Here is a 26,079-nt window from a genome sequence, read left to right as displayed (position 1 = left end):
CACCCACAGAACTTTCCAGGAAACCCCTGCCCTATTAAAATATCAGGGCTCCCACTAAGGCTGTGGGGAGCAGGGTCCTGGGGCAGAGCTGAGGAGTCTCTGAGCAGCAACAAAGGGTGGGAACGACGCTTTGGAGGCTTCTTATTTTATGTTTTTGAAACAGGGCCTCACTCTGTCACGCAGGCTGGAGTGTAGTGGCACAGTTATGGCTCACTGCAGCCTCAACCTCCCAGGCTTAGGTGATCCTCCCACCTCAGCCTCCCAAATAGCTGGGACCACAGGGGCGTACCAGTGTGCCCAACTAACCCTTTTTTTTTTTTTAAAGATGAGGTCTCACTATGCTGCCCAGGCTGATCTTGAACTCCTGGACTCAAGCGATCCTTCTGCCTTGGCCTCCCAAAGTGCTGGGATTATAGGCATGAGCCATGACACCTGGCCTGGAAGTTTCTAAAGGGACTTCAAGTCCTTTTGCAGTGTGATCATCTCTGGCAGGGCCAGAGCTTCCTCCTTCCTGTGCCAATGTTTCTCTGCCAGTGACAAGGCAAGAGTCATCACCATCCTGAGGCTCAGAACCTCAGATTGCTGTAAATGGTTCATTGTTCAGGCTTCAGAGGGTCCCCCCTCTCCCTAAGGCTCTGCACAGAACAAAGTGTCACCCTCTTTATCCTCTGTCTCCAATGAGTGACTATGGTGTCTCTGCAGGGACATGTCCTCAGGTCTGTCTTTTTGTGTCTTTTTGCACACGTCACACAGACCCAGTTGGCGCCACTCACACATGCCACCATGCCCCTCCTGCTCCAGCAGGCTCACTCCCACTCACCCACTCACTTTCAATATTTTGTTCTCCTGTATGGGGTTAAAGTCCCCTGACAGAGCTATCTGTGGCCAAAGTGCAGGGCCCACACCCACTCGCAGGCAGAAGCCTCTGTCCCATTCCAGACTGGAGGGTGCCATGTGCTGAGGCCGGTGTGCTCTGCTGAGAGGACCATCGGCATGGCCCAGGTGAATGCTCCAAGAGAGACAGACAGAGTAGGGCGCAGGCCGACTTGGGGTCTTCAACATCATTCGTAGCATGATCAGAGCAGGCCTGCTTTCTCCTTCACTAATGGATAATCAGACAAGTACTCCACACATGCAGAGCACTTCACAGTTTCCAAAGCCCTTTATTATCCAATATTCACAACAACCCATTCTGGTGGGTTATTATCATTATCCCATTTAATAGGTGAGGAAACTGAGGCTCAGGGAGATTCACTACAGTCACATCAACAAAGCTGGAATGAGAAGCCGGGGCTCCTGATTCCCGCAGCCGTAGCTGGCTGTTTTGCTCCACGCACAGGCCTTTGTTCACAGCCTTCCCCTTTGTCAGACATAGATTACACCCTTGCCAGGGTCAGCCAGGGCTGTATCTCCTGAGACATGCATTGTTCAGTCCCTCTCCTGAAGGGTGCATAGGACATGTGACAGTCACTGGGCGCACACTCATATGCTGCACATAGAGCGTACACAATACAAAGGCAGTGCCTGCATTCGCAGCAATCTGTGCTCCGCCTTGTCCACTGCACTGTTCAACTCCTCAGGCCTGCCGCAGCCGGCCCAGTGACCGCCGTTGGGGTGTGACAAACACTGACCACTGGGTGGCAGTGTGTTCTCATGCCTGGGACCTGAAAAGCCGCCAAGGGCTGAGGAACGTGGGGGGTGGGGCAGAGGTAGGAGCCCCAGCCGGCTGCCCAGAGAGGTTTCCAGACCAGATCTCCTGGAAGACTTGACAAGGCAGTCCTCCGCGCGCGTGTGTGCGTGTGTGTGTGTGTGTGCGCGCGTGTGTGTGTGTGCATGCGTGTGTGCACGTGCGCGCGAGCATATGTGCGCATCTGCTGCAGCCGGAGGGCCAAGGACAAGTGCTGAAGTGCAGCTGAGCGTGGGGTGGGGTGGACCCAAAGGACAAAAATATCAAGGAAACCAGGGCAGCCAGCGCACTGTGGGTGGAAGGTGGGTGGAAGGACGGAGGAGAGAGCTGCGGAGGCAAGGGGCAAGGTCTTTTTGGGGGGAGCTTCAGGGAAATGATTACCCAGGAGAGAGAAAAAGAGAGTGAGCGCAAGAGAGAGAGACCAAGAAAGAAACGCGAAGCAGCCAGAAACAGAAAAGGGGAAGGTGAGGGAGGCTGGCTGGGGAAAGTAGGTTAGGAGGCTAGGGTGGGAGAAGGGAGCCCCCAGAGGCTGGGGAGAGACGGGAACCTTCACTTGGACAAGAAAGAGCTAGACTCAGGCTTGCTGCTGACAGGGAGTTTATTTGGACTGGGCTGCTGAGATCTGCTGGCTGCCTCAGCTCCAGGTCAGAGCTGCTCCGGCTCGGGCTCAGGCCCCGGCTCGGGCTCCGGCCCCAGCTCGCGCTCCAGCTCCGGCTCTGGTTCCAGCTCCGGTTCTTGCTCGAGCTCCTCTATCTTGCTCTGAGCCTGCGGAGGGTGAATCCCTTGCTCTAAGGCAGAAAATCTTCTTGGTCGCCACTGTAAGAAGAGATGGAGAGAGAGATGGAGGGTGGAAGGAGGAGAAGGATGAAGGGAAACGGATTAGGAAGGACACTGAGTCCGTCTATTTTTTCTCAGCCACCCTGCCCTCCCCATCTGGTCCTGGCTTTCTCTCAACCCCCGTTCCAGCCTACCCAGGCACAAGCCGTCCCTGGAGTGAGAGGCTTATGAAGAAGGGGGGGCTCCGAGGGCAAGTTCAGGGTCCCCTTTGATCACCTTCCTGAGGAAGGGGTGTCATCAGCACTCTGAGGATGGAAGAGGAGGGGCTGTTGGGGGAGCGGGGTTGGCACGTCCCTGGCTCACCTGTCTTCTCCAAAGGTGAAAGCCAAAGGCTCCAGTCACCAAAAGGAGCAGAAAAAGGACACCAAGGATGAGAAACAGCGGGAGGTGGCCTGCTCGGAGGGCCCCTGGGGCTCTCCCAGAGCGTTGTGCACCTATGGAGAAAGTACAGGATGAGGTGTAGGGTCAGGGCTAGAAAGGACATTTTGTCACTCCCTCAGACTTTACAGATGCAAGGAGATCCAGAGAGTTTAAGGGACTTGTCCCAGGTCTTTCAGCTGATTATTGGTGGAAACAGGTCAACCCTAGGCAAGAGCCAGAGATCAGGTCCCTGTCTGGAAAGAATAGTGCTGGGATGGGGGTGGCAGGGGCTGTTCTGGAAGGGGATAAAGATTATTGCTGTGGCATTGGGGTCCTGGCATTTTGGGGCCTCGGACCTGGGCTAGACAGTTCTGTGAAGTATACTGCTGCTCCAAGAAGCCTCTCCCCCTGGTGCAGCTGGCATTGCCAAGGCTGGGAAAGGAGCTGGGCTTCCTGGGCCTCCAGCCATGGTCCTGAGAAACTCCTCTGGGATGGGGTGTTCAGGGGGCTCCACACAAAGTGTTCTTGTCCAGATGCTGGAGTCACCTCACAAAGCAGCTTCCCCAGGGAGCCAGGTGACCCAAAGGATTTGGGAGTCACTGAAAAGAGTAGAAGGAAGAGATCTTTTGGGTTTCTGGCCCCCTTATGTGATACCACAGGTTGAACTCCAAGCCTCAATCACCATGCACTCACTTGGGTTCTGGCCAGGTGAGGTTGGGGAAGGACATCAGGGGTCATGGCCACATTCATCTTTTTCTTTCTATTTAATATTTTGTTAAATTTTATACAGATGGGTTTTCACCATGTTGCCCAGGCTAGTCTGGAACTTCTGGACTCAAGTGTTCTTCCTGCCTCAGCCTCTCAAAGTGCTGGGATTACAGGCGTGAGCCACCACACCCTGCCGGCCACATTTATCTTGTTCAGACAACGCTCTAGTCAGCTCCTTCCCCTGCTCAAAACATTTCCAGGCTCCCTACTGCCTTCACACTCAAACTGGCCCTGGCAGACCACAGAAGAAATACTATTACAGATTCTTTTATTACTTTCTACTCAAAATGCTCAGAACCCTCAAAATCAGTCAGATGAGCTGACCCCCCGTCCACTTCACAATTTTGCAACTTCCATGACATGGCTCACATCAGTGTCTCCTGCCTTGTGGTGTCCCCTGAATGAACATCATCCCCCTTTCTGAATGTATAGAGAACAGGGAACTGGCCCATTCATCTAGAGACTGAGCATTCTCCAAGTTGTAAAGTGAGAGATGGGAGGGTGGGAGGAGACAAAGGGTCCTGAAGAGTGATTTGGTGATGCAGACACCTGAGTTTAGACCCAGAGTCTGGCACTTCCCAGGTGTTTTGAGAAAGTCTTCAGGGGTAACAGTATCTTTCTCATTGAGCTGTCTACATAAAACAGTTGACCTTCAAGAAGGCATTGGACAGAAAGAACTGGTGGGCTTTGATGACTGATGGGACGTAGGGAGGAGGCGGCCAGGTTTCGAGGTGGGTGGATACCAGTGGATTACTGACAGGCTGAGTCAGCAAGGGGATTGGTGGTAGAAAAAGATGGGATTCAGGGTGAGGCGGCTGAGAGGTGGTAGAATATCTAGTTAGAGGTATCCAGAAAGCAAGTGAAAACTCAGGATTGGCCTTCAGGAGATGTATTATCCATTAGCATGTTCATGTATTCATTCAATCTCTATACATTATTAAGCACCTGCCATGGGGTGCTACTACTTAGTGACCGCAGGTGAGTGCTGCAGACATAGTAATCTGTCATGGCTGATAGTTATCAACCAGTCAACACATACTCTCTGAGTATTATTTTTTCTGTGTTTGTTTTATACCGTCTTGGAAAACCCTTACTCAGTAAATATTTGCTGACCAAGGGACGGATTTATTAACTCCTCCCAAATCTAGGCCACTTCCTGCAACTTTAACCCAAGCCCTGTCTGCAAAGTAGAAAAGGGTTCTAGAAATATTTTCTACCTCTTTTGAACCATTTGGAATTTTTGTCACCTTTCCTTCTAACTTCCCAGACCCTCCCGCCAATTGAGAGCAGGGGAGTCCCATAGAGAACAGTGGAACTTTTATCTTGTGACTCAAGAGGAGATTTTCAGTTTCGATTCTTTATTATGGGGGTGAGAAAAGTGGGGGCCGAGATGGGCAGGCTCAGGAACTTGTGCCCAGTGGCCTGGCATCACCCACTGGGTGGGTTTGCTCAGTCTTTGCCCTGCCAGCCCTTCCTCCCTGTTCTTTCTCCCCTGGGAGGGGAGCTACTCCTTTCCCATGTGAGGCTGACCTGTGATGATTGCCAATGTGACAGTGGCATTGAGCTGCTGTCCCTGTAGACGGATATGGCAGATGTAGGTCCCAGCCTGGGCCTGGCTTACATCCTCTAGTCGAAGGGTAAAGTCGCCATTGTCTCCAGCCACCAGGAGGTCAGGGCCTCCCCCAGGAGGAGCCCACTTGGCAGTAAGGAAAGACTGGGTCCCCACAGCAGGAGGCAGGCGGCAGGGCAGCTCCACCCTGGAACCTGCTCCAGCGTACACTGTCAAGGGAGTTGCGGGCTCCAGACCTGAAGAGAAAAGAAAATCCAAATTTAAAGCTGGGTGCTGCAGTGGGGAGGGAGTGCCGGGGCTGCAGGGAAGGGAGGCAGAAGAGTGCAGGAGATGCCCCGGCTCGTAAGAGTGCTAAGGAGCAGAATAAGGTGATGAGCTGAGGATGCGCAGAAACCCAGCAAGTGGGCTTAGCCAGAAGGAGAGGGAAGGCTGGCAATGATGCTGGAAGGCTATGGGAGAAGCAAGAAGGGGCGATGGCAGCTGCAAGGCTGCCAGCAATATAAGGGGGTCGAACAGTGAGGCCCACAGCAATGATGTAGGCCACTGGCTGCCGAGAACCTGGTTTGGGGACCCATAGTCAGGGGAGGTGACAAGGGGGGCAGGAAGGGGTTGTGGTAAAGTGTGAAGCAGAGTGGGGGAGTTACCCAGAACAGTGAGGTTATACATGATGGAGACATTGAAGCCATCTCTGTAGGTGAGGATGCAGCCCCAGAGCCCAGAGTCCATGGGGCCGACATGGGGCAGGAAGAGGAAGCTTTCCGCTAAGTGGTGATGGGGGGACCCCTGGACAGGGACTCGGCCCTGGCCACGGCTCCGGAACCAATGCACAGAGGCTGGGCGGTCAGGGCGGCTGAAGGAGCAGTTCAAAATGACCCAGTCAGAGGTCCTGAGAGACCCTGGGGGGCTGGCAGTCACTGTGCAAGGATAAAGAAGACTTGATCAGCCCACTGGAAACAATTTCCCAACACAGCAGGACTGCCAAGCTGGAAGCTCCTGGAAACAGGAACCTGGCTTTAGACTTGTCTTCTCTCTCGAATCACCCTCTCCCCATCTCAGCTCCCAGCACCTGGAGGTGCATAAAGTGGATCCCCAAGAGTCCCCAGGGCTACTTTCCCCTGTCCCTTGCCTGGAATTTACTTGGCATCAGCCACCCTTGCCGTTCTCCTGGCCTGGATCCCTGCGAAGCCCACCCCCTGAGCCACAGATATCTGAAATGAATCACTCTAGCCCCGTGCTCTCCCCGCTCCGCCCGCCTCTGGGCACTCCCGCGTGGGTGGGAGAAGGGGAGCTCGGGGCTGACACAATCTCTCCACAGGGCCCCCCATACACGTGCTTCGGGGGGCCCCTTCCACTCCAGCAGGCCGCCCACCCCCTTCCTCTACTCTTCTGGGAGCTCTCGGACACGGCCTAGAGCGCAGCCTCTGCCCCAGCCCTTCCTGCCTCCCCGGCGGCAGGGAATGGGGACCCACCTCCCAGCCCCTCTCCGGTCCCGGCCCACATACTCGAGGCCTGGCCCACGCGCAGACGAAGGCGGCAGGAGAGGGCGCGGTCCCTGAGGTGCACCGTGGCGCGGTACTCGCCGGCGTCCGCGCGCCGGGCTGGTCGCAGCCACAGCGAGAAGTCCCCGCGCTGCCGGCCGCGCTCATCCAGCTGGACGCGGGGCTGCAGGGGCAGCCTCCCGCTGCGCAGGCCTCCAGGACCCACGCTCAGCACCGTGTAGCGGCGGGGCCTGGGCCCCCAAGAGTAGGGCGCCGCCGGGCGATGGCCGGGGGCCGGGGGGTGGCCGGGGGCGGGAGCGGGCGGGCCACTGGGCGGGAAAGAGAATGGAGTTGAGAAGTTCAGGGGCAGGCAGCCACCTGTTGAGGATGAGGAAGCCCGCCCCGAGAGTTATCTTGACCACCAACCGTCCTCTCACCCCCGACCCCTCTGTTGGACTGGCAGCATCCCCTTCCGGAGAGAAGGGATGCAGGTGTGAGGGTATTGCAGAGCAAGGGCAGGAACGGTGCGGGCGAGGGCAGGGAGACTGGGTCACTGGCTTCAGAGGGAGTGGCACCTCAGGGTAGGGGACAGAGGACCGGCATGGGTGTTGGGTTGTGAGTGCTGGATTCGGGGGTCCTGTTGCCCAGGTTTGGGGTGCATACCTGTCTGGTTGATGCTGCCAAGTGACCCCTGCTCTTCGCAGAAGGCTGAGATCCTGGAGGGGGATTGTGGGGCTGCAGGGGAGCTGGGCAGGAGCCCCCTCCTGGGCCCACACCACCGAGATCTCAGCCCCTGGCTGGGGAGGCTTCACTAGGTGAGCAAAAGAGAGGCCAAGGGGAGGGGGCGTGAGCCGAGAGGCAGGGGTAGAGAATGAGCCTGGGTGCTTCCCGAGGGAGAAACAGGGTGCAGGAAGAGCTTGGGTTTCTGTCCCTTCTCTGCCCAGAGAGGCTTTGAGGGTGGAAGGACTGTCCATAAAAGGGATTAGAAGAATCCACCACAGAGCTAAGGACCTCAGAACCTTTGTGGCCACAGAGATCCCTGCTGGTCCCCTCCTGTGGGGCCGGAGGTCAACCCTCCCGCCATCCCCGCTTTACCTGGAGCCACCCAGAGCGGCTGCAGAAACAGCAAGCCCAGGAACTGAGCCTCCCACATCTCTCCTATGGTCTGGGCAGCACTGAGCCCTCCAAAAGGAGGTCAGAAAAGGAAAGTGGGCAGTGGTAGGGGGTGGGGGGGCAAAGGAGAAGTTCTGCAGATAGGGAGGTGGAGGAAGAGGATCTAGAAGAAGGGAGACCAGGAGAGAGCCTTGGAGAGAGGGTGGGGAGGGATGACCAGAGGCCAGAATCCAGAGGAAAGCTGGGCAGATCAGGCAGCCTGAGGAGGTGGGGGGGGGGTGTCCCAGGGAACAGAGCAGGGCCGTGGCGGAGAGCAGACAGAGCAAAGTGGCTGTCGTGACTGGGATGCCGTTCTCCGGGCCTTCACCCCTGTGCCCGGCCTTCCCTCCACCTTCCCCACTTCCCCTCCTCCCTGCCCGCCCCCCGCACCCCAGGGCTTACGGTTTCACTTCGCAGTGGAAAGTCTGAGGGGGCTGATTCCCAGCAACAGCACCCTCCACCTCTGTGGTGGCGCTCCCCTTGTTTACTTCCTCAGTCCTGGGTCTCCCCACCTCCCCCTCCCCGCCTCTGCCCCACCTTCCAGACTGCTCCCTCTGCCAGGGACCTTCTGCGGCCACGCACCATTTCTGCCTGAAACTGCCCCCTTGCCCATCTCCAAGCTGCCTCCTCAGTCCCAATATTCACACTTCCTTCTTGGCAAGCTCTTTCCTTGTTGCTTAATCTCCTCCCTCATTCTCTTATCCTCCCATAACTTCGTGACCCCTTTAGACCGGCCTTTCCACCCATCAGTACAATGTTTCCTGGGAACATGGTGGACAGGAAGCTTTACTGCACCCTAAAACATGGTAGGTCTAAGGCGAGGCGTGCCAGCTTTGCGGGGCATGGAGAGTAACTACATTGTATTGAGGCTTCATTACGTGCTAAGCACTGTATAGGACACTTATAGTAATTCATGAAATCTAGTAATTTTCCCCATTGTACAGACGAGGAAACTGAGCTTCCAAGAAATTGTACAATTTGCCAAGGTTAGGGAGTGTGAAGATAAAAGCTGTGAGTGTACCTGTGTGCGGGAGAGTGTTTAATCCTGACCTTGAATGAGTTATGGGAGTCTCCTGGGACAAATGATGCTGTTGATGAGTCAACACCCCTCCCCACTCCAGCTGCGGCCCCCATGCACTCAGAAGCATTCTCCAATCCAGAGGTTCCGAACTGAGAGGAGAGGGCAAGGGTCATGCAGAGATGGAGAAATGCGGAAATCTCAGCAATCTCCTAACAGAGATCACACTCAGGGGAAACAGAGGCAGTGGGACTAGGGAGGGCCCAAGACTGACAAGAGTCATACAACTCCCGCTCCCCAGCCCAGCCCAGGAAGAGTGGGAGGGCAGGTGACGAAACATACAGCTGACCTGGGAACGACAAGAGGCCCAGGATTTCCCTGCTTGACTGGAAGGAGCTCTCTTCTGTGCCAGGCAAAGGGCATCTCTGATGCCCAGCAGCTCACTCCAGATCCTAGGAGGCTGAGACCCAGGACTACCAGCCCTCTCCCAGCTCAGGGGCAGGACTTCCTGTTTCTGGGCTGTTTCTCTGTGCCTGGTTCAGCACAATAGAGCTGGTAGCTTTCCACTGGGCTCAGCAGTGTCTAGGTCTTGTGTGGGTTAGCAGGGAAGTGTGTATTGCTGGGGAGGAGCATCCCTGAGAATCCAAAACAGGACGTAAGTCAGCTCTCAGAAGAGCTGGGCTCCGGGCCACCCCTGGAGGGCTGCTCTTGTCTTCTTGAGTCGTGGGTGGCAGGAGTGTGCTGCTGCTTTGGTATCAAAGGGAAGGGTCCTGGCAGAATGTGAGGTCAGCCACCCTCATCCCTTCTCTACCCTTTTGTCGCACTGACTGGACCCCCCCGGGAAAGCAGGAGACAGGTTAAAAACAGAAGCGCGACCATTTCTTTATTAAATTATACAAAAAGGGAGGGGAGGGGGGCAGCTGTGGGGCTCGGCCCCAACCCCGGCCCCACCCCGGCCTGGCGCTGTCTGAGAAGAGGGGATCTGAGGGAGATCCAGGGGTCAGGCAGGATAGGGATGGGGCAGGACATGAGGCTGGGGGATGCAGAGGTTAGGTGGGAGAGGCTACCAGAGGAAGGATGGGGCTGGTAGGGGAGGGAGAAAGAGAGCAAAGAGAGAGAGGAGCAATTGGGGGCCAGCTGGGGAGCTCAGATGGAGCAGGTCAGGAGGTGGAACAATGGCAGAGTGAGGGTGGAGGGCGCAGTGTCTGGAAAGGCGGAAATGAGAAGGCTGGGGAGAAAGAAGAGGGTGGCAGCTCTGGTGCAGGGCCCAGAGCAGGGAGCCAGGTGAACAGTGGCTGGACTTGTCTGCCCCCACCCCCACCTCCAGGCCCAGAGAGGCCTCCCAACCCCAGCCTGTTGGCAGGGGCTCACGCCGATGCCCCATTTTCTGTCTTCTGCCGCTTGGGATCAGCTTCATCCTGTGGAGAGGGAGAGAATGGGGGAGTTGTAAAATGGGAGGGGAGACCTCCCCCTGTCCCGGTCCTGTTCCAGCCCCCACCCCTGCTGCACAGGTATCTGGGTCCAAATCCAAAGGGCGCCCAGCCCGGCTGCATCCCTGACAGCCCCTCAGGCCCAGCAACCCAGCCCAAACCTCCTCTTCGGCAGCTCTCTTCAGCGCGGGCCCTTCGTCATCCTCTTCTTCTTCTTCCTCATCTGAGGAGCCAGAAATGGGTCATTGGGGAAGGGCAGGAAGCTCCGGCACAGACCCCCTGTGGTCGCCCTTAGCCCTGCTTCAGGTCTTCAAACCCACCCTGACTCTGCTCATTGGAGCCCAGACTTTGCCAGCCCAGCCTCCCCTGCCCCTCCCCACCTTCTTCTTCCCCTTCATCTTCCTCCTCTCCATCCTCAGCAGTTTCTTCTTCTTCCTCCTCAGCCCCGTTCTCCTCCTCCTGTGGGGACCAGGAGAGGGAGTAGCCTCAGGCTGGCTGCATGCCCTGCCCACCATTACCACCAATGGGAGGGGAGACTGGGTGAGAAAAGGACTTGGGAGGGGCCTCAGGGTGGGGCAGCAAGGATGAGAGGGCTCAGTGCAAGGGCAGGACCCAGCACCCTCAGAAGGAAAGTGGAGGAAGGATGAGATGATTGGAAGATGGTAGGGTAGATGTGGTCCTCTCCCTGACCCCTCCACACCTCCACCACTTCTTTCTTTCGCTCTTTCCGGCTTGCCTTCTCCTCCACCTTCTCCTTCTTCTCCTTCAGGTCCTGCAAGGGAGAAAGAGGTCACCTTTCTCACCACAAATGGCTTGCAGCCCCTAAGTCCCTGCAGCCCCCGTCCTCCCTCTGTAGTGAACTTAGAGGAGTATGAACTGAAAAGGTGGCCATAACTTAGAGACAGAATAGGGGCCCCGGGGTCCTTACATTAGGGCCATGAAGGGGTTGCGACCAAACACCTCCTTCCCCAAGACCCAAGGTGGGGTGGGAAAGGGATGAAGAAGCAGGAGCTGGCAACCAGGGTAACGATCCCCACCCCCATCAAGTTCTCCCAAACCTCACTGGCTGAAGAGTTCAGCTCAGCAAAGCAAATCCTCTCCATCTGCTTGCAGCCTCAGTGCCCCACCCCCTCCTGTGTCCCTCCGCCTCCCTGGCCTGCCCCCCACTGCCCGCCCAGCTCTGCCTTTTGTCTACCTCTGGGGCCTTTTCCTGAGGACTCTCTCTCCTGGGCATCCCTCCCAGCTTCCCCTTCAGCTTCTAAGGTCTTTGTTTCTCTCCGTCTGTGTCTCCCTAATCCTCAGGCCCCTACTTGGCCAAACACTACCAGAGATAGGGAGAGCACCTTAGCACATTCCCAGCACCCCTCCCACTTTCTGCCCTCCCCACCCCAAAACAGTTCAAGTAGTTTCCTTCTTCCTGCCTCCCATGATGTATGCATGGGTGTAGTGGAAGAGTGGAAGTAGCATTTCCAGTGGAAATGTAGGTGAAGTTGGAGAGAAAACAAGGAGGGGAAGAGTAGCAGGCATGGGAGACAAGGAGAGAGCAACAAACAAGGTCTGTGACTGGGGTGGGATAGGAATGGAGAAGAGGGAGGCACCTGTCTAGTAGACCGTCCCACCGGCCAGCCCCTCTCCTTCACCCCAAGATCCTAGCAGGCATAGGATGACATCCTGTGCTGATATGGCAGCGGAAGATGCCCATGTGAGTCCCTTCTGGACACTACACTAGCCTCCCAATTCAGATTCCAGTCCTCTCCCCACCCACTCCTTGGCAGGCACAGTGTAACACGGTAGGTGTCCTTGTGTGATCTGATCTGGTGTTGGTGTGCCATGCTGTGTATCTGATTCCATGTGAATGGAAGTCTCCTGTGTGAGATCATCCTGGGAGGGGGATCTTTTCTGGAACAGGATAGGGGACAGGAGAGGAGCCCGGTGCAGAACGCCTGACCTGAGGGGCACTCAATTCCCTTCTCCCTTTAAGGGTAGCTGAGAACTCTTCACCCTCACTCCAGCGAGGCTGCCCTTCCACCCCACCATGAGGTCTTCATTTCTGTGCCACAAGGTCAGTATGGCATTTCCACTACCTAGTGGGCTCTTCCCTACATCCTGGGCCAGGAGAGCAAGGAGCTGGTCAGCTTCTCTCTGGGAGCCCCAGCACCAGAAGTCTGTAGGGCCCTGGCCTGACTTTCCCATCTGGGCTGATGGAGGGAGGGAGTGAGAATACCAGAGACCAAAGTTCAAGAGGCCGGGCCCTCTCCTCCCCTGTTCTGTCCTTCTGGTCACTGTCCTTCCATGATCCCTTTTCCAGGAGAATATGTGACCTGGGCCCTAGGTCTTCTGCTAAGCGGCCCTCTGGCCTCATTTACTCAAGACAGGCACACACACCTACACCGGCCGACAGCGATGCACTGAGAGGGGCACCCATGCGATGGGAGACACATGGCCCAGCGCTGGGCCATTCTGGTACACACTCTTGAGACAGCACGGGAGCAAAGCGGAGCCACTTAACACTCACAAAGCGACAACATGGCTCCAGAAAATCTACGTCTCCACATGCACACATGTAACTGACACGGGCAGTCCCACACACTCGCTGGATTTCAGACATACAAAGACACCTACTCAGTGAAGTCACATGCCACCGCACAGCCCGCCGGAGGGCCACACGGGCGCACCTTGGCAGATCGCACACAGCCCCTCTCCCACCGCCGTTAATCCCATTGGCTCCCCCCGTTTCACTTCGCTGGCCTCCGGGAGACCAGTGTGACGGCCCCTCAGCAACCACCGCGCCCCAACCCGCCCCGCCACACACATACACACACAAGATAGGGCTCCCAGCCCCCAAACCCCGGCCGCGTTAATTTCCCAAAGCGACACTCCGAAGGTTCCCTGGGGAAATTAGAGAAGGCTGGAAGAGAAGCAAGGGCGAACGGATGGGGCAGGGGAAGGGAGCTGATGAGGGCGAGGACAGCTCGACGCAATGCCATGCAATGCCCAGCCTCGGCTTTTTCGAAGGCTATTCCTGCCCCGCTTCTAATTTTTAGGAATTCGAGATTCTTCCAGTGTGTATGTGGGAAAGGGACGATGAAGAAAAAATAAAGCTGAAAGCCAGCTGAGGGGAGGGAACGAGAAAACAGAGGCAGCCGCCGTCCGGGGAGAGAAGCGAGCGACGGTCGGGCCGCGGGGAGGGGCCGGGAGGAGTAGCCTCCAGGGAGAGTCCTGTTTACACTTGAGGATCTCAAACCGCTTAGCGAGGAAAGGTGAGGTCGGGTTGCAAGGAGAGACGCGGCAGCGGGGCGCAGGGAGGGGGCGCGGCAAAGTGAGACTCGGGGCGTTGGGACGGAAAGCCGGACGGGATCCGGTCAGCGAGGTGGGGCCGAAGAGGGGTGGGGACGGCTGCGGGGGCCGGCGCGACCGGAGCGGCGAGGCCGGGCGCCGTGGTGCGCGCAGGGCAGCTAGAGGGCGCTGGCGCTAGCCGCGCGGAGCCGGGAAGGCAGCTCCGGGCCGGGGAGCGGTGGGAGGGCGCAGTGGGGTCCGCCAGGACCCGGGCGCGAGGGCCGCGCAGGGCCGTCGGGGGCGACCCGGGGCGGAGGACCGCGCCGGGCCCCAGGGCCACGCGAAGTCCGGGCCGCCGCTGCCCCCGCCCGTACCTTGGCGCTCAACTCGGCCGCTGCCTCCACGCTTTTCTCCGACATGGTGCCGGTGCCGGGGCCGGGGCCGGGGCTGGCGGGGAGCCGGGGTCCCGGAGCCGAGACGGAGGGGCCCTGGACGGCGGAGGGTGGCCGCGGCCGGAACCTGGCGCGGTGGCGGCGGCGGCGGCGACAGCGGCAGCGGCGGCCGCTCGGCAAGCTGGGTCTCTGGAAGAGGCGGCAGAGGCGCGCGGGGTGGGGCGGGGGTGGGTCTGGAGCGGAGACCCGCAGGGCTGCGGCCGTCCGGAGGGCGGGCGGAAGGGCGGTGCAGGCGGTGGCCGGCGCGCTCGGCCGCGGTCGCTCGGTCCCGGGCTTGCCACCCCCGCACCAGCAGAGCTGCCGCCGACCAGCCGCTGCCGCCCCCGGGAAGGGAACCCGCTTATAAGGCGGCGCTGCCCGACGGGAGGGGCTTCCCAGGGGTGGGGCAGGCGGGAGCGGGGAGGAGAGGAGAGGGGAGGGGGATGAAAGAGGAGGTTGGAGAGGTGGGGATAGGAGGATGAAAGCGAGGGGAGGGAGAGCTAGAGAGTCGGGAGGGAGGACGAGACCAGGAGGGGGAAATGGAGAGACTGACGGCCGCGGAGAAAGAGTGGGGCGAGGAGGTGGGAAGGGGTGGGGTTCCTGCGGGGAGGCACCTTTCCAAATCCCAACCTACTGCCTGCGAATGTGGAGTCTGGCTTTTGGGGGCGGACTGGAGAGGTGGCCAGAATCCTACTGACCCCAAAAAAAGCCCTGGGATTTTGTCAAAGGGTGGGGTGAGGGGAGCAGATGGGAAGATAGGGCAGGTATTTGAGAAACCAAAAGCTTAAAGAAGAGGAATAGGGTTCGGGCGCTCCTTCCACACCACGCCGGATTTCCCCCTCTCATCCTCCATCCACATTCTCTGGATGGCCTTGAGGGATGGGAGGGCAGAAAGGGCGGCCCAGCCTTCCCTCCCGCCAGATTGACACTTGTGACCCTTGCCGGGTGCCTGTCTTCCTGTCCCCGTGCTGTGAGCTGGAGGGAGTCAGGCCCCTGGTCTCCTTTGCTTCCAGCTCTCCTCCATCTTCTACCTCTCTTATTCGCCTGTCACCTCACTTTTATTCGCCTGGTCCTTCTATTTCTCTTCATCTGTCCTCAGTCATCTGTACCCAGACCCCTCCCTCACAACCAATTATAACTCGAATCGCTCCCATTCTTCTCTCACCTCTTCTCCACTCCTTACTGACCCTCTTCTGCCCTTACACCTCTGGTCTCTTTCCCTACCTTTCCCAGACAACCCTGCTCTTGTCTTATCTGAGTCAGGCACCTGGCCCTCTATTCTTGGCTGGCTTTCCTCAACTCCTCTTTCTGTCCTCATTTTTTACATTTGCCGTCCGTTAGCTTTTCTCATTCCTCTGCTGCCATCTTCCCTAGCCTTTCTGGGTTATATTTGCCTCCTTTGCAAATATAATACAGGTCCAGGTCTGGAGTTCCAGCCCCACCCTATTCCAGACATCCTCAGCTCCTCGCCCTCAATCTCGGTATCTTTGAGTCATTTTGAAAAGCTTGGGATTTCAGAAGGGAACAGGGGCTGGGTTGTGTATTAAAGGTCAGGAAGGTGGACGGGGTGGAAGGCTGGGGTTTGGAAAAAGTCCTTTGGTGTGCGTGCACTCCTATATTTGTCTGTCATTATCATTATTCCTCATCTTATTTTCATTTTATTAATAAAAAACCATTTTGATGATCATTATCATTATTTTGTGTTGGAGTGCTTAAATACACCATCTTTTGGTCCCTTGATGTACACGCCTCCCAGTTTCTCTTTCTGACTTTTCTATCAATATTTCATTCTCAGTCTCCTCAAAAATCTTGGGGCCCCACCCAGGATTTTTCCTTGCCGGACTCTATCTTTTCTGAGATCTTTCCATGTCCCTCTCTCAATCTGTTTCTCTGACTCACTGGCTGATGTCTTCAGCCGTCTCTCACCATCTCCATCTCTGTACTCCTCTTGCTTCATTTATCTCCCTCTCCTCGATCCTTTGCTACTCCCCCCCCAACCAACCCAGTCTCCCAGTCTCGCTCCCTCCCCATCAGGCTCTTTCCTCTCCCTCCCGCCTTCCTTTCCTCTTCCCTCCACTCCACCTCCCAGCCCCGCCTGCTGTCTCGGACACCCTGCTGGGCTCTTACCCTGTTGCCCTGGTAACCGCCCCCCACTCCGGTCACCTCCACTCCCCTCCCCCCTCCAATCACCGCCACCAACAACCTCCATCCACCTTCCTCCTATTTTTCCTGATAGCCAATAGAAACCCTGTTGCCAGGTGGAATGCTCATTTGAATCAGCCAATCCAGAAGCCTAACTGCTTGCCCTGCCTTATATGGGGATGTGAGATGGGCCACTCCCCCAACTCCAGCCCCACAGGGGACCAGCCCCTCCAGTGTCCCTTCTCCCCGCCCTAAAGAGAGGCTGGGACACTCCCTCTCACCCTTCCATAAGGGGCCTGGCCTCCCACTTCTCTAACTGGGACCACCAGGGTTAGCGTGGGCTGTGGGCCGGACTGTGGGCTGGGCCTCAGGGCTGGGGGTGGGAATGAGGTGTGATTAGGGAAGGGGAGGCGGAGGGAGCCGGGAATTTTGCCCAGGGAGGGGTGTCTGGGAGCAGAGGCAGCTGCAGTGGAAAATTCCAGAGAGATGGAGAGGCAGAGAATGGGAATCCTGCCCCAAAGCCCAAGGGAGTGCCTTGAGAATCTAAGAGCTTGGACACTAGGGTCCGAGGGACCCCAGGGAAAAGGTCTAGGAAGCTGGAGGCCTGGATCGAATTCCTTTCCTGCGTGGATGAAGCATCCTTTAGCCTTCTCTCTCTGGTTGGACAACAAGCCAGTCTTCTGAAGTCTTGGCTTCATGAGAAAGAAGCTGGAAGTGAGACTTGGGATGAATGTGGAGTGAGTGGGATCTGAAAGCCACCCGACAGTCCTAGGGGTTAGCCTCAAGCCTCTGGGGCCAACGGTGTTAAATGCCTGTGTTTGCTTTTCTCCATGGAACTATTTCTGAGGCTTTGTGGAGGCTTGCCTATTCCTAGAATTACCTTACTCTACAGTCCAATTGAGAATTTCTCCCACTGGTTGAATGGAGGAAACATGTGCTTCTTACACATTTTCTGAAAGTGGGAAAAAAGTGACCAGGTGAGAACAACGAAGGTCTGAGCCCCCCGGAAACGATGACTTCTGGCCTGACATCCTAGAAATTTACCTTGATACCATGTGTGGGAAGTGTTCAATTCTAGTTATTTCCATCTCATTCTTGGTGAATTCTTCCCCCTCTCCAGCTTCCTGGATTTTTTTCAGTGTGCCTATTTCTCCTATTGGTTAAGGGGTAAGGAAGGCCTAGTTATCATTCAAGGCCTTGGAAGACAGACTTGAAAGTTGGGGGAGTTATCTTCACTCCTTGTTTTACTTTATCCCCCTTCCATTCCCAGTGACCTCATTTTCTATCCCCCATTTCCCCCATTTTCCTTTGCTTTTTTTTTTTTTTTTTCCAATCTAAAACTTTTCAAAATGAAAGTCAGTGGAGAGTTGAAAGGAGATGGAGTCCTAGAGGAAGACCTAAATTAGCCTAACTTCGATCATGTTTTTTTATTGTTGTTGTTTTGAGACAGAGTCTCACTCTGTCAAACAGGCCGGAGTGCAGTGGCACAATCTCCACTCACTACAACCTCTGCCTCCTGGGTTCAAGCAATTCTCATGCCTCAGCCTCCCAAGCAGCTGGGATTACAATCGTGCACCACCACACCTGGATAATTTTGTATTTTTAGTAGAGATGGAGTTTCACTATGTTGGCCAAGCTGGTCTCCTGACCTCAGGTGATCTGCCCACCTCGGCCTCCCAAAGTGCTGGGAGTTCAGGCATGAGTCATCACACCCGGCCGGATCATGTTTGAGTGTGTTACCTCCACGAGTGTTAAGAATAAGGAGAGATCATCTTCCAAGCAACACTAAGGCATATCCATCATGCGTCCCATCTCCGTGGGTACTCCCTTTCTGGAATGCCTCCCTGATTCCTCCTGACTTTGCAGACCCTTATCCATTTTTTCCATATGTTGTTCTCAACACCAAATCGCCTTCCTTGGTCTTCCACCCATACTGATGTCTCCTATGGCATAGTATCTAGCACCACACCAGGCACAAACAAGAAAGCTCAATAAACCACATATTTCCGAGCCCAGAAGCACCATTTTGGACTCAATCTGACAGCTCTCTCAGCCTTCTTCAAGGAGGCTGGGAAAACACAACATGCTGCCGGGATACTGGCTTCCCTCTGTCTGACTTGAGATCTTCCCAGTAACTACTGATGTCCTGGTTGGAAATCTCCTTTATGTTTTGAACATCACAACCAAAGTTTCTGTGGCTTTCCTACTTTTCTCCATGAACTTTCTCCCCAGTAAAAAAAGAATGAGTTTCACCTTTGTACCTCTCCTTCAGATTATTATATTTATTTATTTATTTATTTTATTTTATTTATTTATTTTTTTTGAGACAGGGTCTGACTCTTTCACCTGGACTGAGCACAGTGGCAGGATCTCAGCTTGCTGCAACCTCTGCCTCCAGAGGCTCAAGTGATCCTCCCACCTCAGCCTCAGCAGCTAGGACTAGAGGCGCCCCACCACACCTGGCTAATTTTTTTTATTTTTCGTAGAGATGGGTGTTCACCATGTTGCTCAGACTGGTCTCGAACTCTTGGGCTCAAGCGATCCACCCACCTCAGCTTCCATTACAGGCGTGAGCCACCAAGTGGGCCCTTCTTCAGAATCTTTACTGGCTTTTCTTATTCCCCCTGCCCTCCTTCGTGACTGTCTTTGCCTTTTTTTTTTTTCTTTTTTTGAGACAGAATCTTGCTCTGTCCCCCAGGCTGGAGTGCAGTGACGCGATCTCGGCTCACTGTAACCTCTGCCTCCCAGGTTCAAATGATCCTCCTGCGTCAGCCTCCCAAGTAGCTGGGATTACAGGCGCCTGCTACGGCGCCCAGCTAATTTTTGTATTTTTAGTCGATATTGGGTTTCACCATCTTGGCCAGTCTAGTCTAAAATTCCTGACTTCATGATTCACCTGCATTGGCCTCCCAAAGTGCTGGGATTACGGGTGTAAGCTACTACACTCGGCCTCACCTTTGCTTTTATACCTAGAATAGTTTGCTATTGCCTGACCCTCCCTGTCCTGCCTTCAATTTTTCCCCCACATTCACTCTTCAACATGTCTTCATGGGCGTTCAACAAAGTCCAGAAGGAAGGCAACATTATGGGTGCTTTCCAGCTCTGTCCAACAAAACTTTCTGTGATGATGGAAATGTTCTTTATCTGCACTTTCCAATACAGTAGCCAATAGTCCTGTGTGGTTACTGAACACTTGAAAATGTGGCTAGTGCAACTGAGGAACTGAATTTTTTTTTTAAGTTTTTTTGTTTTGTTTTGTTGTTGTTTTTTTGTTTTTGTTTTTGTAGAGATGGAGTCTTGCTCTGTCACCCAGGCTGGAGGGCTGGAGTGCAGTGGCATGATTTCTGCTCACTGCAACCTCTGCCTCCCAAGTTCAAGCAATTCTCCTGCCTCAGCCTCCTGAGTAGCTGGGACTGCAGGCACATGCCGCCATGCCCTGCTAATTTCTTTTGTATTTTAGTAGAGACGAGGTTTCACCATGTTGCGCAGGCTGGTCTCTTAACTCCTGAGCTCAGGCAATCCGCCCACCTTGGCCTCCCAAAGTGCTACGATTACAGGCATGAGCCACCGCACCTGGCCTTTTAATTACATTTATGTATTTATTTATTTTTTGAGACACAGTCTCGCCCTATTGGCAGGGTGGAGTGCAGTGGCGCGATCTCGGCTCACTGCAACCTCTGCCTCCTGGATTCAAGCAATTCTTCTGCCTCAGCCTCCTGAGTAGCTGGGACTACAGGTGCACACCACCGTGCCCGGCTAATTTTTGTATTTTTAGTAGAGATGGGGTTTCACCATGTTGGCCAGGATGTCTTGATTTCTTGACCTCGTGATCCCCCCACCTCAGCCTCCCAAAGTGCTGGGATTACAGGCGTGAGCCACCGCGCCTGGCCATTAATTAAATTTAAATAGTTAAATAGCCACATGTGGCTAGTGGGTGGCTATTTTCCCATATAGGACAGCACCACTTTAGACCTTGGCCCTAAACTGCCTCTTTTCCTTTTTTTTTTTTTGAGACAGAGTCTTGCTCTGTCGCCCAGGCTGGAGTGCTGTCACGCTATCTCCACTCGCTGCAAGCTCCGCCTCCTGGGTTCACACCATTCTCCTGCCTCAGCCTCCCAAGTAACTGGGACTACAGGCGCCCACCACCACACTCGGCTAATTTTTTATATTTTTTTAGTAGAGACAGGGTTTCACCATGTTTGCCAGGATGGTCTCCATCTCCTGACCTCATGATCCGCCCACCTTGGCCTCCCAAAGTGCTGGAATTACAGGCGTGAGCCACCGTGCTTGGCCTAAACTGCCTCTTTTTCCACCTTTTCAACCTCCATCACCAGTAATCCTTAAGTAGAAAGTCAGGGAGCAACTCTGGCTGCTGTGTTTCAGGTAATCAGGGCCACTGTTGACATATACTTTACCATAGGTGTGTGTTTGTTCAGAGTGTTCACATTTTCACAGATTAAACAGACTGTGGCAGATCCAGGGGATCAGTAAAAATGAAAAGGCAAGGGAAAATGGGACCAGGAGTAACAGCTAAAGACTTGTTTTGCCCAGAAGACTGAGGAAGGGAGGACTTAATGACCAGGAGGAGATGATGACAGTGTCCACGGAACCCTCCCAGGTGACTTCAATCTCAGAGGTCCTGTTCTCTCTTCACAGACTCCCTAAACTATTCCATAAGTTCCACTGCCAACACACACCTCAAACACACTTTCAACTCTCTGGCACTAGCTTCGCTCCAGAGCTCCAGAGTCATGATTCCAGTTCTGTTCTGTTCAGTTCTCCCCGGATGCAACACAGCTCCTCAGACCTAATTTGTTCCCACTGATACTCCTTTGTGTTTCCTCTTTCAGTTGATGGGACTGCCCTCCACCCATTCATTCCCGCCCAGGAGTCATCCTAGACTCCACCTTTTCTTTCCCTCCTCAGATCCCTCATTCCTTGAGTGCCTCCTCTGCTGTCCTAATCCCCGCCCTGCCTCTGCTCAAAGGCTCACTCACTGACTTTAAGCTTAAGCTCCTTAGGGTTTTCAATCATGATTTAAGAATTTTTTTTTTTTTTTTTTTTTTTACATCTTCAGCACCTATTTCCATACCTGGAATATTGTAGAAGCTCAGAAATGTTTCCTGAAACGCATAAATTGCCTTTCTGCCTAAAATATAAACAGACTATTGTAATTTTCCCTACAGGACAAAGTCTAGAAGCGAATACGGCCCTTCAAGGTCTGATTCCTTTTAACATATGTAGCCTTACCTCACACCGCTACTCCCTCAAAGTTTTGCTTCAGCAATTTTTTTTTTTTTTTCCTGAGACGGAGTGTCGCCCTGTTGCCCAGGCTGGAGTGCAGTAGTGCCATCTCAGCTCACTGCAACCTCCACCTTTAGTAGAGACAGGGCTTCACCATGTTGGCCAGGCTGGTCTCAAACTCCTGACCTTATGATCCGCCTGTCTTGGCCTCCCAAAGTGCTGGGATTATAGGCATGCGCCACCATGCCCGGCTAATTTTGTATTTTTAGTAGAGATGGGGTTTCTCCATGTTGGCCAGGCTGGTCTCGAACTCCTGACCTCAGGTGATCCACTTGCCTCAGCCTCCCAAAGTGCTGAGATTACAGGCGTGAGTCACTGTGCCTGGCCAGGATGTCTTCTTGAAATGATTAAATAATAATTTGAAACTCCGGTGCTAATGCCAACTAGTACTATTAGCGTATCTACCCAAGATGGTCTAATATCCAATATCTTATAGTCAGACTAGGTATGGAAGTCCCTCATTCCTGTTGTCCACATCGCCTCCTACCTTAGGTGGCTAGCTTCAAGAGATAAGTATCCAGGTCAGTTATCCTGGATAGCCACACAGTCAGGAGTTTCCAACCAGTCACTGCTTTAACATATTCTCAAACCACTATTTGTACATATTTAGTACAGTACTTAGCAGTGTAAGCAGTACCCAGGCCAGAAATCCTGGAATCATCCTTGACTCCTCTCTCACATTGCATCCATCCGTCAGCAAATTCTGCTAGCTCCATCTTCAAAATACATCCAGAATACGACCGACCCCTTCTCATTGCCTCTACTCCTTCTAACCTGCTCTAAGCCACCATCAGGTCTCATCTGGATTATGGCTACAGCATGCTAATAGGGCTTTCTGTTTCTGCTGTTACCCTCCCCCAACAGTCTGTCCTCCATACAACAGCCAGAGTGATCCTTTCCTAGGTTTTACAAAGGCTTAGAAAGTCCCACATGATCTGGCTTCCTTCTTCCTCGGTGATCTTACCACTGCTCTTTCCTTCTTTCACACGAGTCTAGGCACATTGGCTTCTTGCTGTTCCTTGACCACACTAAACACGCTTCTGCCTTCCTGCATACTTTAGGGCCTTTGCGCTTGCTACCCTTTTTTGTTATTTATTTATTTTTATTTTTATTTTTATTTTTATTTATTTATTTAGAGATGGAGTCTCGCTCTGTCGCCCAGGCTGTAGTGCAGTGGCTCAATCTCTGGCTCACTGCAAGCTCCGCCTCCCAAGTTCACGCCATTCTCCTGCCTCAGCCTCCTGAGTAGCTGGGACTACAGGTGCCCGCCCTGCATCCGGCTATTTTTTTGCATTTTTAGTAGAGACCGGGTTTCACCGTGTTAGCCAGGATGGTCTCAATCTCCTAACCTCGTGATCCGCCCGCCCCGGCCTCCCAAAGTGCTGGGATTACAGGCATGAGCCACCGTACCCAGCCTTTTTGTTGTTTATTTTTTGAGACAGAGTCTCGCTCTGTTGCCCAGGCTGGAATGCAGTGGCGTGATCTCAGCTCACTACAATTTCCACCTCCTGGGTTCAAGCGATTTTCCTGCCTCAGCCTCCTGAGTAGCTGGGATTACAGATGCACACCACCACACCCAGCTAATTTTTGTATTTTTTAGCAGAGACAGGGTTTCACCCTGTTGGCCAGGCTAGTCTCGAACTCCTGGACTCAAGTGATCCACCCACCTGGGCCTCCCAAAGTGCTGGGATTACAGGCATGAGCCACTGCACCCGGCCTGCACTTGCTACTTCTGCCCAGAATGCGCTCATCCTAGCTGCTTCTCTCACCTTGTTCAGGTCTCTGCTTAAATGTCACTTCATCAGTGAGGCCCCTATATCAAAAGCAACCACTGCCTGCCTCCCAGCTTGCCTGCCTGTCCTCTATCCCCATTCTACCTTGCTTTATTTTTCTATCATTACCGTATCTCCAGAACCATGAACAGTACTTGACAGAGTAGGCATTCGGTACATATTTGTTGAATGAATGTGGCTATATATATATATATATATAAGCTGAAAAGCTGACTTTTAAAAAAATGCTCTCAAGTCACTTTTCTATCTCACTGAGTTGGCATCCCCTCGCTCTACCTGGGGGCACCTTAGCGCTGTTTTTTATAGTTCATCTCCCTCCCCCAACACAAATGCACATCACATCCACACACACTCAGCCACACCCGCTCATGCTGCTCAGGCAAAAAAACTCAGTCTCCCCTCATTCCTTCATCACTCCTCCAGCCTCCTTCCACTCTCATCTCCAGCAGTCCTGGGATTGCTCCAGAGACATGACCTCACATCTGAAGAGAGGACTCCTTTTTCCATGAAGTCCATTAAGTACCCTCTCAAGGACTTCATGACTTTGGCTCCATCAGATACAACAGTGAACGTAGGAACTTTGTTTCTCTTCCTTGCCAACAATCCTTATCTGCCTTATATTGAGCCTCACCCCTGGCAGGGCCTGCTCTGCCTTCTACATCTCACCTATGGGACACTGCTCACCACAGCTCACTGGACAGAAAGGAAAGGAAAGAGAAAAGAGAAAAGAAAAAGGAAAGGAAAGCGAGTGAAAGGAAGGAAGGAAGGAAGGAAGGAAGAAAGGAAGGAAGGAAGGAAGGGAGGGAAGGGAAGGGAAGAGAAGGGAAGGGAAGGAGGGCACAAGGGCCAGGTGTGGTAGCTCACGCCTGTAATCCCTACACTTTGGGAGGCCAAGGCAGGTGGATCACCTGAAGTCAGGAATTCGAGACTAGCCTGACCAACATGGACAAAACCTATCTCTACTAAAAATACAAAATTAGCCAGGTGCGGTGGCACGTGCCTGTAATCCCAGCTAGTTGGGAGGCTGAGGCAGGAGAATCACTTGAACCCAACCTGGGAGGCGGAGGTTGCAGTGCACTGAGATCATGCCATTGCACTCCAGCCTGGGCAACAAGAGCAAAACTCTGAAAAAAAAAGAAAAAAAAAAAAAAGGAAGGAAAGTAGGAGAGAAAGAAAGAAAGAGAGAGACAAAGAAAGAAAGAAAGAAAAAAATAAAGGAAAGAAAGAAAGAAAAAGAAAGAAAAAGAAAGAAAGAAAAAGAAAGAAAGAAAGAGAAAGAGAGAGAGAAAGCGGGGAGGGAGGAAGGGGGAGGGAGGGAAAAGAGAAGAGGGAGGGAGGAAGGGAGAGAGGAAGAGAGTGAAGGAGAGGAGAGGAAAGGAAATGAAGGAGAGGGAGAGACCGGGAGAAGGAAGACAGACACAAACTCTGGTTACTTGCAAAGTTACATCCCTTTAATTCCTGGAGTAGACAACTGCCTATATGGTATGTCTCCAACAACTCTGAAAATGGGCTCTTGCATTTCCTTTTTCATCCTCACCTGTTCAAGAGTTTTTTTCTTTCTTTCTTTTTCTGTTTTAGAGACATGGCCTTGCTCTGTTGCCCAGGCTGGAGTGCAGTGGTGTAATTATGGCTCAAGCAATCCTCCTACCGCAGCCTTCCAAGTAGCTGGGACTACAGGCACACGCCACCACACCTGTCTAATTTTCTTTACTGAAGAGACAAGGTCTCACTACGTTGTCCAGGCTGGTCTCCAACTCCAGGGCTCAAACAAGACTGCTGCCTTGGCTTCCCAAAGTGTTGGAATTACAGGTATGAGTCACTGTGCCTGGCCAACAATTTCCTTTTTTCTTTTTTTTTTTTGAGACAGAGTCTTGCTCTGTTGCCCAGCCTGGAGTACAGTGGCAAGATCTCAGCTCATTGCAACCTCTGCTGCTGGGTTCAAGCGATTCTCATGCCTCGGCCTCCCAAGTAGCTGGGAGTACAGGCATGCACCACCATGCCCAGCTAATTTTTTTGTATTTTTAGTAGAGATGGGGTTTCACCATGTTGGCCAGGCTAGTCTTGAACTCCTGACCGCAAGTGATCCATCCACCTCAGCCTCTCAAAGTGTTGGGATTACAGGCATGAGCCACCACGCCTGACCAGCAGATTCTTAAGTTTTGGAAGGAAGAAGAGAAAGGGCTCTAGGCACCTAAAGGCAGTAGGTAAAGGACAGCAAGTGGCTGGGTGCGGTGGTTCGTGTCTGTAATCCCAGCACTTTGGGAGGCCAAGGTTAGGCAGATCACTTGAGCTCAGGAGTTTGAGAGGCCAGCCTGGGCAACATGACGAAACTCCCCATCTCTACAATTTAATTAAAAAAAAATAAAAGGATAACAGGTAACCAAAAAAGAAAAAGGTGGCTACAAGATTGTATGCCTTCAATTGGCAGAGACTGTGTCTTATACTTTTGTATGTATGCTTAATACAACGTACCTAGGATAGTGCCAGGCCTCATTAAACATTTGTTTTTTATTTTTTTGGAACAAAGTCTCGTTGTATCCCCCAGGCTAGAGTGCAATGGTGTGATCTCGTCTCACTGCAACCTCCACCTCCCAGGATCAAGTGATTCTCCTGCCTCAGCCTACTTGTGGGATTACAGGCGCTTGCTACCACGCCCGGCTAATTTCTGTTTTTGTTGTAGTTGTTGTTTTGAGCCAGAGTCTCACTCTGTCGCCTAGGCTGGAGTGCAGTGGCGCAATCTTGGCTCACTGCAACCTCCATCTCCTGGGTTCAAGCGATTCTCCTGCCTCAGCCTCCTGAGTAGCTGGGATTACAGACATGTGCCACCATGCCT

General features: G+C 53.7%; 2 protein-coding genes across 12 annotated transcripts; both read right to left on the bottom strand.

The window, feature by feature from the left end:
- Positions 1–2,267: 2,267 nt before the first annotated feature.
- Positions 2,268–8,267, bottom strand: LAG3 (lymphocyte activating 3). 6 transcript variants are annotated; one of them, XM_001108923.5, is made up of 8 exons: positions 7,796–8,267; positions 7,364–7,511; positions 6,725–7,029; positions 5,867–6,136; positions 5,183–5,458; positions 3,241–3,483; positions 2,828–2,958; positions 2,268–2,503 (listed from the first exon to the last, which is right to left on the bottom strand). In XM_001108923.5, exons 1-8 carry the CDS (start codon positions 7,851–7,853, stop codon positions 2,333–2,335), a joined length of 1,602 nt encoding a protein of 533 aa, XP_001108923.2. In that variant the 5' UTR covers positions 7,854–8,267; the 3' UTR covers positions 2,268–2,332. The 6 variants fall into 6 exon arrangements, with proteins under 6 accessions (XP_001108923.2, XP_077809551.1, XP_077809553.1 ...); XM_077953425.1 differs by having other exon boundaries at positions 6,692–7,029; positions 7,796–8,265; XM_077953427.1 differs by having other exon boundaries at positions 2,741–2,958; positions 7,796–8,265.
- Positions 8,268–9,727: 1,460 nt separating this feature from the next.
- Positions 9,728–15,689, bottom strand: PTMS (parathymosin). Of its 6 annotated transcripts, XM_077953452.1 has the most exons (6): positions 12,686–13,239; positions 11,496–11,621; positions 11,001–11,072; positions 10,681–10,759; positions 10,462–10,523; positions 9,728–10,288 (listed from the first exon to the last, which is right to left on the bottom strand). In XM_077953452.1, exons 2-6 carry the CDS (start codon positions 11,532–11,534, stop codon positions 10,238–10,240), a joined length of 303 nt encoding a protein of 100 aa, XP_077809578.1. In that variant the 5' UTR covers positions 11,535–11,621; positions 12,686–13,239; the 3' UTR covers positions 9,728–10,237. The 6 variants fall into 6 exon arrangements, with proteins under 6 accessions (XP_077809578.1, XP_077809573.1, XP_077809574.1 ...); XM_077953447.1 differs by lacking the exons at positions 11,496–11,621; positions 12,686–13,239 and adding an exon at positions 15,173–15,689; XM_077953448.1 differs by lacking the exons at positions 11,496–11,621; positions 12,686–13,239 and adding an exon at positions 13,951–14,344 and having other exon boundaries at positions 10,681–10,836.
- Positions 15,690–26,079: the final 10,390 nt, after the last annotated feature.

This window comes from Macaca mulatta, chromosome 11, assembly GCF_049350105.2.
Source record: "Macaca mulatta isolate MMU2019108-1 chromosome 11, T2T-MMU8v2.0, whole genome shotgun sequence".
Taxonomy (NCBI): domain Eukaryota; kingdom Metazoa; phylum Chordata; class Mammalia; order Primates; family Cercopithecidae; genus Macaca; species Macaca mulatta.
This window is presented reverse-complemented; position numbering and strand designations above follow the sequence as displayed.

Bases quoted from the DNA above. Each gene is read 5' to 3' on its own strand.
- LAG3 (XM_077953425.1), bottom strand. From the start codon at position 7,853: ATGTGGGAGGCTCAGTTCCTGGGCTTGCTGTTTCTGCAGCCGCTCTGG. The intron at 6,137-6,691 runs GTGGGTCCCCAT...ATCCTTGCACAG, and splicing joins GACCGGAGAGGGGCTGGGAG to TGACTGCCAGCCCCCCAGGG. The intron at 2,959-3,240 runs GTCCGAGGCCCC...CTTTCTCCATAG, and splicing joins CACAGAACTGTCTAGCCCAG to GTGCACAACGCTCTGGGAGA.
- PTMS (XM_077953447.1), bottom strand. From the start codon at position 15,325: ATGAGGACAGAAAGAGGAGTTGAGGAAAGCCAGCCAAGAATAGAGGGC. The intron at 10,760-11,000 runs GTGTGGAGGGGT...TGGTCCCCACAG, and splicing joins GAAAGAAAGAAGTGGTGGAG to GAGGAGGAGAACGGGGCTGA. The intron at 10,289-10,461 runs GTTTGGGCTGGG...CCCTCTCCACAG, and splicing joins AGAGAGCTGCCGAAGAGGAG to GATGAAGCTGATCCCAAGCG.